This window comes from Pollachius pollachius (genome assembly GCF_949987615.1).
Source record: "Pollachius pollachius genome assembly, chromosome: 11".
Classification (NCBI taxonomy): domain Eukaryota; kingdom Metazoa; phylum Chordata; class Actinopteri; order Gadiformes; family Gadidae; genus Pollachius; species Pollachius pollachius.
The window spans coordinates 19027889-19041349 of NC_136944.1; the positions used below are offsets into that span (position 1 = coordinate 19027889).

Below are 13461 nucleotides of genomic sequence, written 5' to 3' on the forward strand. Positions count from 1 at the left end.
CAACAAAATAGTAGGTGTAGGGTTAGGTTGGGCAAGTGTACATATTTATATATTTGATTTAGTATATTGTTATTTCTGGGTCATATTTGGAACAGGTCTAATTGTGACCTTTAATGCCTGGCACAATTCATGTCTGAAGGAAAACAGAGCTTTGGCTTTTTATCAATTTTAATGTTTAAATGGAGCTCGTGACCTTAAGGCATTTCATATAACTGCATATTAAAGCATTAAATATTGAAGAAAAAGTCATTATTGGTTTTGAGATGTTTTATATTAAGTGTAGTGAATATGGCTAGTTTTACTTTACCCTGTATTATATATAGGCCTATATATTATATATATATGTGTGTGTGTATATAGATATGTACATACATATATATATATATGTATGGTATAATGTGTAAACCTCAAGATTGCTTCATACCATTATTTGCTTATTGTATTATTAATTGTCTGTTATGAGCCTACCCAATAAACATGCATCTCATTTTCTACGATTTTTTCATTGTAAGGTGCAATGTGCTTCTCTATAATTACAAATGCTAAATATTTCCCCACCAACTAATTCCAACAGTACTTGTTTGTAAATTAGCCGATATCCATCAGAATATTGTCTCATTCTCTGATCGTATTCATTTCAGACAACACTACAATAAAGAGTGTGCAGTTACATGGTCTCGACTTTTTATCTCTCTCTGTGGTTCTCTTTGAATTGTATTCGTCACAACAAAGTGAAACACTGTACTTAACACAGTTTATTCAAAAACCTCTGCATCTACATTTCCGTAGATTTACATTAATGACAAGCCTTACTTGGCACAAACCACGCAAGGAAATGAGGCTCAAGGCAATATCTCCCTCTGCTGGATAAATAGTTTTATAGCGTGTTACACATTTACAACAAGCATTATTTGAATGACGTGAAAAGAGTAAAGGTCACGTCACAATAATGAAATTATATAAATAAAATAAAAGCAAAGGCATGCACAATGTTTTGTCAGTGGTTCTTGGGTCGATTGATTTACATGTGTATATGCAATTCATATGCAACTCCATGTAAAATTAACATTGTTAAAACGTTATTGACATTTGTGTGTTTGTCAATTGTAAGTAGTAATAGATTTTCATCCAAATCTCTTCAAAACTCTGGTTCTCATCTTCAATGTCCTCCTCATCTCTCATGTGATTCTAATCTGTTACCGCTTCTCACCGGTCAGGTCTTCTCCTGTCCTTCTCAAGCGACACAAACCTCTTTGGCACGTCTAGGATTTGTGTTTAAAGCGAGCCTCGACTGCAGAAACATAGAGAAAGCGTTAAGGAGCACACAAATTGATTAGTTAAATATTCAAAGCGGCATAAACTGTCTAGTCCTAAGGTCCCTGGGGGTATGCCGACGTTACCTGCGTACTCCTGGGGAAGCATCGGCCTGTTCACCACCCGGTGAAAGACGGCGAGCCAGTCTTTCTGCTCCGCTTCGGTCTCGCAGGCAAACAGGAACTTCCTGTCGGGCGTTACTATGGTGACTCCAAACCGCCAGTTAAGACCCTGGCAGGGTGAGGAGAGACCGGGAAGAACGCTGTAATTGTTCTCCTTGCTGCCGATGAACACTTCTCCTCGTGCGTTGGCGTCCTACGAGGACAGAGAAAGATCAATGCTCTCCGATGCTGCTGTCAATCACTAAAGAACATGTGTATGATGATGATGAACACAGATAAACACCAGCTGTACTCAAAGTACGGATGAAATGCACTGGTAACGCATGTCTGGCACAGGTTCCTTAGTATTTGTGTAAAATGATCTTGTTGTTTCTAATGGGAACTCATTTGTAATAGCTCTTTCTTTCACAAACAAACACATACAGGCACACATCATGTATATTGTTTGTTACTGCTTTTCCAAAATGAATTTGCTATGCTCAATTGGCCGAACATGTATTTCTATTTGTCTTGCACTGTATCTGCAGTAAACAATTATCCCAGGGGTGTGTTCCCTTTAATACCAAGGGATCTTTGAAGTACATTAGCCTCCTGTCATCCAAGGTGAACCATCTCTTCTTGAAGCCCTCTTTGTGCTGAAAGCAAGGAAAGAAGGGACATTATGACTCAAGCTGGAATGAAACCAGAATAGCAAATATTCTTGCCCTATTTATATTGAAAAAATACTAAATTCCATCATTTTTTCTCTTGGTATTCTCTTGTGACAACCAAAGTTCCCTTTGGGAGATTTACTAAGCATTAACTTTCTTATTCATTCATCCAAGCTAATCTGTGATCTGCCATTTTTAATATGATCTTAGCTCTTTACCTTTGGGCCCGTCTTCTCCATTTGGCCTTCCTTAATGTAGTTCCGTGTTAGCTGTGGTACCAACTGGACAAAGCACAATAAAGACACAATTAATTACAATTTATTGACTGCGATGAAGCGATGAAGCTGTGCGAATGAATGAATGAGTGAAGGTGTGTGAATGTATGAGTGAAGGTGTTTGAATGAATGAGTGAAGGTATGTGATGAATGAGTGAAGGCATGTGATGAATGAGTGAATGTGTGTGACTGTATGAGTGAGGAGTGTTAATGAATGAGTGCGCGTGTGTGAATGCATGTGTGAAGGTGTGTGAATGAATGAGTGAAGTGTGAATGAATGAGTGAGGTGTGAATGAATGAGTAAATATGAGTATTTACTCATTCATTCATGAAGGTGTTCGAATAAATGAGTGAAGGTATGTGATGAATGAGTGAACGTGTGTGACTGTAGGAGTGAGGAGTGTTAATGAATGAGTGCGCGTGTGTGTGAATGCATGTGTGAAGGTGTGTGAATGAATGAGTGAAGTGTGAATGAATGAGTGAAGGTGTGTGAATGAATTACGTCGCTGATGGAGGCTCCAGGATAGGCCACTTGGAGATAGTGAAACCGGGCTGCTCGAATGGCATTAAACCAGTCGACCATTTCCTGATGAAATAAAAAGCCTCACAATGTATTCAAGATTGATTTGATTGGTCATAGATAAAAAATTGTGATTCATTGTTAGAGCAGAATGTAACAACACATTTATTTTAGTTGTAATTGTTTGTTTAAAACCAACAGGTAGTTGTTAACACATGTTGCATATATAAGACTACAATACAATACTTCCTGTGATTACAAATAATGTCCAGCAGAGGGCGACATGCACTGCTTATTGTGATCTCAAGGACTTCTGCCTCTAAACCTTCCACCAAACAGAGGGCTATTGTGAATCACCTTGCCGTCCATATGGTAAACAAAGATGTTCCTTGTGCTGTTGTCATTCAGATAGGTTATCTGCAGCCCATGGGCGTTGCCGATTTTAGTCGGCTGAAAGGTTGCATTGAGGGTATTGATTTTCATCACTGCCTTAGGTTCCTTAGCCTGGGGACGAAAGAGGCAGTAGGAGATGGTGAGGATCGAGAGAGAGAGAGAGCGAGAGCGAGAGAGCGAGAGCGAGAGAGCGAGAGAGCGAGAGAGAGAGAGAGAGAGAAAGACAGAGATAGAGAGAGAGAGAAAGACAGAGATAGAGAGAGAGAGGAGAAAATGAGAGAGAAAAGAGAGACAGAGAGAGAGAAAAGGAGAGAGAGAAAGACAGCGAGTTAGAGAAAAGGAGAGAGAGAGATATAGAGAGACATATACAGAGAGAGAGAGGGAGAGAGAAAAGGAGAGAGCGTGTGAGCGAGAGAAAGAGACATGCAGAGAATAGGAGAATAATGGACAACAGCGAAGACCATGGAAAGTTAGAATTCAGCTCTATATCCGTGCGTCATGGAGCAGGGAAGAGGAACACGTTTATGTTTAGAGTGTACAGCAAGAAAGTGATGGTGTTGGTGTAGTCCTCAAATATGTGCGAAGAAGGAAAGCGGGAAAGAGAGAGAGAGACAGGGACAGAGAGAGAGACAGAGAGAGAGACAGACTGAGAGTGCGAGAGAGAGACAGACTGAGAGTGCAAGAGAGAGACAGACTGAGAGAGACAGAGAGAGAGACAGACAGAGTGCGAGAGACAGACTGAGAGAGACAGAGAGAGACAGACCGACCATGGACACTCACATTGTGCTTGTTGTAGTACTTCAGCACACCTTCCCGCTCGGACAGAATAAACTTTCGGCTGAGGTACTGTCCGTTGTCTTTGCCGCGTTTCCATAGTAAGCCCTCTCTATAACCTGCCGAGGGAGACAGAGCAGAGACCCCCTGTTTAAGACGTTCAAAACACAGTTCAACCGAAGGAACCGCACACCTTCAGACAATGGGTACGAGCCTTTCACCCTATAAAGGATTGACGATAGTTGTGTTTAAACCCAAATAAAAGCTGTAATAGTGCTTCTGGACCATAGTACCGTTCTATTGAGCTTTTGAGTTAATTAGTTAGACACCGTGGGTCATAACCAAGGAAAACTAGCTCATGCCAGGGCAAATATTCCCCCTCCTGAAGTATCTCTTTCATCAAGCATTTTGGGAAATATGTGGTTCAGGTAAGAACGTGGCCTAGTTTGTTATTTTACTGTTTAGGTTTACTACCAAGTGGGTTTTAACATTTCTCTGGGCTTCCACAAATGATATGGGTAATGGCAATTGTTCTCGTGGCCGCTACATGTTGTGTCTCGACACTGCACCACAAAGCACCATTATGTTAGACAAAGAGTTTGTTAGCGAGAGAGAGAGAGAGAGAGAGAGAGAGAGAGAGAGAGAGAGAGAGAGAGAGAGAGAGAGAGAGAGAGAGAGAGAGAGAGAGGAAAGAGAGAGAGACAGAAAGCAACATGCTGTATACATACAATCAATTATCTCCATAGAAAATATTTCAGAACTAGAAATGAATGACTCATGCACACACAAATATACGCATATGCAAAACGTGCACTGGGCCACTGAAAAGCACAAAATACATTGAATATTCTTCGAAATGTGACGCAAAATGCAAATGAAAGGGGAAAAAATGACATTGAGTATTTCACACGCAGATATCCAGACATCACATGTAAAACCGAAGATAGCGGAAGAAATTAGTCAAAAAGAGGAACAAAGAATAAAAAAGAAAGACCACACTCAGTGACTTCACTCCAACTGCAGATTAACTTGTGGGATTGCACTCTCAATCACACGCAGCTACTGTTGTTTGTAGGGCTGCGACTTTAAGTTCACTCATTAATTGGATGATAGATGATTTATTATATTGATTAATCCATTTATAATATCAATCAATCAACTAATCATTCGGGGATTTGATTGAGTAAAAACAACAGCAAATGCTGCTTGATGCATTGGAATTTCGAATACTTGGATCATAATCAAGTTCATACTAGGGTATGTTGTTCTTGCTTGCTTGAAGGCATCACTTTGGATAAATTTGGATAATAATCATAAGTTGCAGGCATGGTTAGTTTTTAAGACAGGTTTCCAATGACCAAATCAAGCGTATGACTTTCTGGGACAGGGTTCAGGGATAGGTAGATAGAGTGGTCCGAATTGAAAAGGGTCAACAGTGGAGTTCTCTATCTGGAATGAGATCAGCTGTGCATCCCTGGAATGCTGGGAATGATAAACGGATCATTTGTTACTCATGCCAGTTAGAGAATAGAGGATATTGTGACCGGGAGATAAAAAAAAAACACAGATAGAGCCATGATGAGTCATAGGGTTTTCGGGGGGGGGGGGGGGGGGGGGGGGGGGGGGATTAATGCATGTGAGCATCGCAATTCGTAACTTCTAATATTCTGAATTGATTCACAACTAGAAAAAGTAAAAATCAAGGTTTTTCCTGTGCTGATAGGCTTGCCTTTGTGTGTTTTCATGATTTGCAATCAGTATAAAAAACGCTTTCAAACATATATTTTTTCTTTTATATTGTTTTAATTATGTTATTCACACTGTTATGCACACTTTACTCTGTATTCATGCTATAATCTCTTGTGTGTGCGTGCATGCGTGTGTGCGGTTACCTGAAGAGTATGGCTCCTGCCTCTCGAGGCAGACAAACTCATTCCTCTCATACCTGGCTCTGATCCACTGTTCCCGCAAGAGCCTGTGGAGGCCATTAGACCCTCATGAATCAATATACTGTAACCTAGGTTTATGAAATCTTTGTTTTGCCATTTCTCGCTTGAAAGACACTGTTGCAGTTCCAAACCCCACGACGTCTCCCCTGAGTGATACATCATTTAACGAATCATCACTAAAGAATAAAGAACAAAAGATATATTCCAAACATAATAACTAGCAGTCTGCTGCTACAACCATTTTCTACAAAGGAAGGTAGCTCTGTGGTCACTTGACAGTTAGCTAGATTCCTGTGCAACTTAAGCACAGGAAGTGGGTTGCGATAACTATCAACACTGATCCTGCGACGACTCAGTCTGCCGTCCAACAGAAGAAAAATACACTCGATGGCTCAAACATATGGACAGAGAAACAATTCTTTTGAACGCCAAACACTGATAACTGTTTGCACCATTACATTGATGAACATATACGTTACGATAGTAATGAGAGCATGATGCATAGCAGGTAATACCAGGTAAGCCTGATGGTTAGCTCCCCATGTCACCCCGCTCAACCGTAGCTATATCACTACCATCGATCCTCGTGTCGGAGGACAGACAACCTCCCTCCCAGCGGACATGGTAGTGTGGGAGCTTAGGCGCTCTTCTCACTTACGTGCAGTCTGTGTGCGTGGGTCGGTAGTAGAACGGGGGCACGCTCTGTTCGTACCGGGCCTTGGCCTTGTTGTTACCTGTGGAGGCCAGGAACTGCAGAGTAGGAGGGACAAAATATCTCGCTTTTAGGGTGAATAGCGCACGCATGAGCTTCATGGCACAGCAAGGTTTCAGCGCACATTTAAACCACGTAACCTGTATAGACTAATAAGGGAGGCAGAAACAGTTTATAAACTAAACAGAGGTTGGAACACATAGAAATGGCAGAAGGATAAAGACGTCCAGAGAGGTGGATGCGCCTGCGGTTCTTACCTCGGCCTCAGAGTCGCTCCAGGGGTCCAGAAGGACTGACTTGAGTTTGCTAATGTACGTGATGTTTCTGTGGAGGCCTGAACAGCTTTGACAAATGAAGACACCCAGCGTGTAGGAGGCCCAGGTGGGGTCTGTGGGAACACACGCAGAGGCTTATCAAAATGTCGAATGGCATAAGTGTAACCCATAGCTTTGAGAATGGGCCAATAGCGTTCATTCAAATAATAATAATAATAATAATAATAATAATAATAATAATCGATTCATCATTTTGTCTATAACTCTATACTCAATGCAAAGCTTATCACAAGTTTCCAGAACCAATGGTGATGTCTTCCTTAAGCTGTGATTTCATCTGGAGAGTCATTTATTCATTTTCTGATGATAGACAACGGATTAATTGACTAAGCACTCTTGCGAACGCACAATAAGTAAAAATGCTTAGCTGTCCACCACTGAAAATGTACCTTGTCATTCACTGTCACGGCTACAACTACTAGATGTACTATGGACCCAGTATGGTGAGGCTGCTCTCATCCTACAAACTAAAGTGTATGGTCAAAAATGGTTCAAATGCAGATATTTTAAGTAGGCATGAGTTTTCATTCTCCCGAGCTACTGCATGTATTCGTTTTTCTTAAAGCAAAGAATTATTCCTTGTATCAGTAACCCTGAGAACGTTATATTTCAGGCAACATTCGTTCCAGTCAGTTCTCCCGCTCACATTCACATTCCGTCTGGACGTGATGGTTGTACTAAACACAGTTGTGCAAAAGCCCTAACACCCGGTCTAATCGGTATACCTGGAGCTCCACAATCCGCACAGGTTCCATTCCCAGGTTTGTCCAAAAGTTGTTCGAGGAGCTGTCTGTTCTTTTTTTCATCCGTGGATTCCGTAGCCATAGTGCATGTTCTTTCAACCACTTGCTCGGTGTATCTTAGACTCCAATACATCTAAAACAAATAATTCGCAGCAAAAACTAACATTGAAAGCAGGCCATCGAGTGCATGTTCGTCAGGTTCATCCACTGTCGACGCCGAGACGTCACCTCAGGCTCTCCTTTAGCGGGCACGTCTGACTGGAGGGAATCCAAACGATTCCTTTAGCTAAATCCTTATTTTTATTTTCATAAAATGAATAAATCTAGTTAGGCTTTAACAAAATTGCTATCATTTCTAACTATAACCCATTTAACGATTTCAACCATTTAGCCCTATTTAAAGTATCATGGCCGGATGAAGGTTGGTTTTAAGCGCCCTCTGGTGATGGTGAAGGGTAGGAAAAGGCATTTCATTTTCAACTGTTGGCGATCCCCTCCATGCCTCCAGATGTAAAAAAAAAACAGCTTCCTCTTGGTTAATTTTCTCTTAAATTGGTATCATCTAGTACATTTTATTTTAGAGGAGCGAAATCATTTCAGTACGGTTGCTATCCCATTTACTCTTTTTAGCTTGGTCTTTTTTTTTTACTTTTGTTTTTAAAGAATACCCTGTTAAATCCCCCCCTCCCAAAAAAAAAGAAAAAAGAAAAGAAAAGTAGTATGAACATGTCAACCCTCGTAAGAATCATAACCTCATAAATCAATGAAATCGAAATCACTGAATCAGCAAATTGCAAGGAGCCCAAACATGGATTTGTATTTGTAGTCTGCCAACGTTAGCCTACAACAACTACAACACCCACAAACCTCATAGACCGTCGCGCAGTTATGACCAAAACGGAAATGACGTGTAATCATCCGCGCAATGTACAGCGGCTTGGTTGTTTATTTTATGTACGCGAGTTGTTTGTACCTCATTGTCGTTCCAGTTGATCGCAAATGTTTTTTGGAAGATAACACGATAAGATCTTCTAAACACTGTGAGGGAGTCTTCGAAAGGTATGAAGTGTGCGCCGAGGGTCCCTGATACTAGCGCTTATGGCTTAGTGGCACAGGAAGACCAGCAGAGCCGCTGGGTCTGCGCTCGGATCCACGGTTCAAGTGTTTCACGTTTTACACTCGATCAGGGATTGCTCCTCATGCAACCCTATACTAAATACAACATTATTTATGTTTAATCATGTAGATACATATGGCGATCAGAGTCAATGAAAAGACTCCGTTCATGTTTGCAGTCGAGTGTTGACATTGTGAACAGCATTGACATAGGACGATATTTGTGTGGTTATAAATGTTATGTTACCCGGTTAAGCCCGGTTAAACATTGTTATATATTGGTCAGGTTAAGGACGGTCATGTCATACTGGCATATCTTCAAAGATCAGTTTCGAATGATTAATAGGTTAAATAAATACGATTGTGTTGGGATCCTTCCTCAATGTTGTGAATGGGATCACCGGTCCATGTAACATAGTAATGTATTAACGTTACTTTCGATTGCCGAAGAAACACCCACTAAACCTTCATCGAAATGCTTTAGTGTAGTTTAGTCCACAATGTACCGGAGCCTTCGTGAGCATTTTAACATGCAAATGTTCTCGCTGAGTTGACACAGTAGCTTGATTTGCATCTGTTTTGCTAAATGTAACCCTACTGAAACCATCTGGTGTTTCAGATCTTGAACTCCAGACCGCTGTAAATAAATCAAATTTCAGGTTCAGAGTCATCTAACCAGCTTGTTGGGCAAGTAGCTAGCTGCATCCACCAAGTTAGGTGCTGCCCATCCAGGAGCATTTCCAATAATAAAAAGCCTACACCCACTTAGTGCACGTCAGAAGCCAAACCTTTTCTGTTACTATATCTAAAATAATAAATGATCTTTGCATTCATGAAAAATGTGAATGACTGTGGATGTTTGACCCTGAATATTTCCCCTTTCCATCATAAGGTAGCTTCACACAGCCTCCAGAGAGAGACTATGGGCAGGCTGGACGAGGCTGCCAAGCTGAAAGTGGTGGAGTTGCGGAAGGCGGGCTTGAGTTTCCGTAAAATAAAAGCTGTGCTCGAGCTGGAGAACATTAAGGTGTCTGCCCAGGCCATCTACTTGTACCTGAGGGAGTTCCAAGGCAGGCCAGCTGGAAGAGCACGAGCAGGGGGGTCTGGAAGCAGCGTGGCACTGGAGACACCGCAAGGACCGGCCAGGCCCAAACCTTGGAATAATTCTCAGCTGCAGAACCTACTACGGGAAGCATCTCATCAGGCTAACTGTATCGTAGCATTGGAATTTGCCAAGAAAACCGCAGCGGGTTCAGAGGCGAGGCCAAATTCCTCTGGGTCGAGTGATGCCGGGGTCGGGGTGCGGCCCGAACAGCCAGGCGAGGGGAACAGGGAGGAGGCTGATATCCAGATTGTTAGCGTCACCTCCCTAGCCCAGAACAGCCAGCCGAGGCCGCTCCAGTCCCCTATGGCGCGGACGGCTGTGGGAGCACATTCCACGACAGTGGCAACATCACTGGCCGCACTGCGAAGAAGAGTCTCGCCCTCACCGGCAGCCACTAATCCTATCCTAGCAGCCCGTAAGAGACTCCTGGACAAAGCCCTGTCACACAGGGCAAAGGTGACTGCGGCCAAACTATGCTTTTTTTCCTTTCTGAGTTGTAAAGCAACAACTCATTGGTGTGTGTGTGCGAGTGTTCTCTTGTAATTGTTGATTTCATGTCGTTCTCGAAAGCAGTCCTTCCAACCGATGGGACCGCCATCGCGCAGGTACCAGCCCAGCGTCGCCGGGGAGGATTTGAGGCGTGTGATGGCCAGAGATCATGAAAAGTATAGCAATGATAACGTAAGTATGTTGAATGTATACCTGCGTTACGGAAGTGAATCCAAACTGGGTTAATGCGTCAGTGAGCAGTTTCCAGGGACCTTGTACATGCATGACACATTTTATTATGTCATTGTCCTTATAACAGTGATAAGGAGTCAAAAGTTACCCACAAACATTCATCATTTGCGTATTTATCGCACTCACCATCCCTATTCTTTATTCACTACACTGCCTGCATGAACCCTATCTAGTTACCCGCCCACCGATGTAAACTGTCAACGCAAGCTGCCTGAGAAAGCTGTGTGAGGCCTAATTGTTGAATGATCAACAATTGGTTAAAAAATGTCTCACTGCTACTACTCCATGGTGTGGCTTTCACTAGCTACTAGCTAGCAAGTGATAAAGTAACGAAACTGGAAAAGAAAACTGCCTGATCAGCAACATTTTCATGGCAGTATGTGTTGCAGTGTGTGCTTCACTGTGTTTTTATCTGCATCGGAATTTATCTAACAATCCCATGAAGCCTGTCCATCCACAGCTATGCCTCTAGCTATGCCTTGCTGTCATTTTTATAAAACCCTTGATGAGTGGGTGTCTGAGAGAGGACCCTTATTGCAGGTTTCCATTTGTAATGATGATTGTGGCTGATCCATAAAGTTCAGACCAGAAAAGAAACGTTCTTCCATGTCGTGGATGAAGCCACTACTTGAGTCTGGGTCTGCTTTTGATGCTTCTCTGAGGAGAGGCCTGTGTGAATACACAACATTCTTTGTTTTTGAAAGGGTCTTACGGTTTTATTGTGATACCTTAATAGGACCTTGAATGCATTGCTGTTAACCTGCCATAATGTTTTTCTGTGATGTGCAGACTTTTATGACGGGGCAGCCCGGAGGAACCAATGACCCGAGGAGGGGTGTCCCACAACGGCCCGCCCTGTCAATTCGTTCCCCTCAACCACCACCGAGAGTTGGCGTTCGACCCCCGGCCCTTCTGACGTCCTCGGCTTCCAGGACCCCACAAATACGTCTTCATGCCCCCGGAGGTCCGTCCAACGCCCGACGAGATGGGGGTGTCGGCCAATCGGGGAGTATCAGCCCCCAGCAGAAGGAGGCTCCAACGAGAAGTCTGGGTGGCGCTGGTGGCGCTGGTGCTGGGGGAGGCCTGCCGGACCAGGTGCAGCTCCTGGCCACAGAGGTGCGCGGCCTGGGCCTGGCGGTGAAGATGTTGGTGGAGCAGCAGAGCCGGTTGGAGAGGGAGCAGACGCAGCAGACGCGAGTCCAGAAGCAGATCCTGGGCGCGCTACAGGGCCTCGCCTCAAGCCTCGGCCCGTGTCGCAGTGTTCCGGCGCGGCCCGACAAAACCCCCACACCACCCGCCATGCCCACGGCCCCGGCCGCCACTTCGTTCAGTGAGGACCCTTTCACCTACAGCCAGGGTACATACCCGCCGTGCAACCAGGCGCAGGCCAGCTACAGCTCCATGGATGGTTTGGAGATTGTAGAGGCCTTTAAACTGCCAGAACTAAGGAGCACGGGCGTCAATGGGTTTCCCCCTTGTAGCAATGCCGGGCCTTTATCACACTCCTACACTCAAGCACAGCCCTATACCACCGCGTACACACAGCAACACAGCCAAGCGGCAATGCCTTGCTACACACAGTCCTTGGCTCAAACATATGTCCAGGCGAATGCTCAGCCATTCAGAGGCCTGGATGCTAAGGTTTCTGAATTCCCCAGTGGTTGTTTAGAAGGGTCTCTACAGGACTGCAGTATCCCTACAGAGCTGGTGATGAAGTCTACCCAGTCTTCAATGGAGGACCAACTCAATATTATTAAAGTGGAAGAAACTTAGGGTTTGTTAGGCTTGAAGAACAGTTACTTTATATCCAACCCTAACCCTACGTCTAGTCATAATACTTTTGTAGCTATTAAGTCTTTTAAAGGAATATAATCCCATTACTTACAGTACAAAGCGGATGTATTTCACATTCCCAATCTAGTGCATTTCGATGGAAATCATAATTGGCCATCAGTCTCAACGTCTGATGCCACATGCATATTATAAGGTATCATTCACTTTTTCTATCAGAAAGGGCTTGGATGTCTCGGACTCGACAGATTTGATTTGTTTTCACTGTGTAAATGTTTTGAGTTAAATGTTAGATTGTTATTGAACTTAATTGAAAAAAGTTTAAAAAAGTACTTTAACATTAACAATCCAAACATTAAAATGTCAGCAAACCTATCTGTTTTAAAGTAAGGTAAATAAGGTTGTACTTCTATCTGTATTTAGTAACACTAACAGGGGAAAAAATGAACATGTCTGATGCTTATGTTGTTACAATTTGTACAGGGTAGACCTTTCAAATAACTGATGTCTTTATGAAGATGAACTCTATTCATTGCATTCTCCTTTTTATACTTTTGTATGCAATATTATGATATAAATCCATTTCCTCGTATGTGTTTGTAATATCTCCATCCATTCTTTCTTCATATATATATATATATATATATATAAGTTATTTATATTGTTTGACCGCTAAATACCTCCAGTGAGTATATAAGGGGTATCAAATAGGTGATAAGCTATGGTTCCCATACCGGGTACTATACATGCTTTTAGTTAATGCCAAGTAGTGGGACACAAGTGTCCAGGCTTCAACCTCAGTTGAGGCGGATGGGCACTAAACTGACAGGGTGTTGGGGTTAGACGAAGCCTTCTGCTAGGGCTGGATCCAGTTCATCTTCCGTCTCCCCAAGTGGAGTGGTGAAGTCCCTGATACATGAC

General features: G+C 43.0%; 2 protein-coding genes across 3 annotated transcripts; one reads left to right on the forward strand and one right to left on the reverse strand.

Moving 5' to 3' along the window:
* Positions 1-773: 773 nt before the first annotated feature.
* Positions 774-8001, reverse strand: LOC307082304 (arf-GAP with dual PH domain-containing protein 1-like). Its single transcript, XM_079745828.1, has 11 exons — positions 7770-8001; positions 6967-7097; positions 6656-6747; positions 5941-6023; positions 4055-4167; positions 3239-3385; positions 2864-2947; positions 2305-2367; positions 2000-2071; positions 1401-1629; positions 774-1291 (listed from the first exon to the last, which is right to left on the reverse strand). Exons 1-11 carry the CDS (start codon positions 7918-7920, stop codon positions 1263-1265), a joined length of 1194 nt encoding a protein of 397 aa, XP_079601954.1. The 5' UTR covers positions 7921-8001; the 3' UTR covers positions 774-1262.
* Positions 8002-8713: 712 nt separating this feature from the next.
* On the forward strand, positions 8714-13070 carry LOC307082392 (uncharacterized protein). 2 transcript variants are annotated; one of them, XM_079745945.1, is made up of 4 exons: positions 8714-8846; positions 9796-10464; positions 10579-10689; positions 11539-13070. In XM_079745945.1, the coding sequence occupies exons 2-4, from the start codon at positions 9826-9828 to the stop codon at positions 12520-12522; spliced, it is 1734 nt and encodes a 577-aa protein (XP_079602071.1). In that variant the 5' UTR covers positions 8714-8846; positions 9796-9825; the 3' UTR covers positions 12523-13070. The 2 variants fall into 2 exon arrangements, with proteins under 2 accessions (XP_079602071.1, XP_079602072.1); XM_079745946.1 differs by having other exon boundaries at positions 10582-10689.
* Positions 13071-13461: the final 391 nt, after the last annotated feature.

What these genes read in the sequence shown, in the direction of transcription:
- LOC307082304 (XM_079745828.1), bottom strand. Translation starts at nt 7,920, where the DNA reads ATGTATTGGAGTCTAAGATACACCGAGCAAGTGGTTGAAAGAACATGC. An exon ending in CCCACGCACACAGACTGCAC is followed by an intron (nt 6,024 to 6,655) that starts GTAAGTGAGAAG and finishes TGGCCTCCACAG; the next exon opens with GCTCTTGCGGGAACAGTGGA. An exon ending in TTTACCATATGGACGGCAAG is followed by an intron (nt 2,948 to 3,238) that starts GTGATTCACAAT and finishes TTATTTCATCAG; the next exon opens with GAAATGGTCGACTGGTTTAA.
- LOC307082392 (XM_079745945.1), top strand. Translation starts at nt 9,826, where the DNA reads ATGGGCAGGCTGGACGAGGCTGCCAAGCTGAAAGTGGTGGAGTTGCGG. An exon ending in CCCTGTCACACAGGGCAAAG is followed by an intron (nt 10,465 to 10,578) that starts GTGACTGCGGCC and finishes CGTTCTCGAAAG; the next exon opens with CAGTCCTTCCAACCGATGGG. An exon ending in AAAAGTATAGCAATGATAAC is followed by an intron (nt 10,690 to 11,538) that starts GTAAGTATGTTG and finishes TGTGATGTGCAG; the next exon opens with ACTTTTATGACGGGGCAGCC.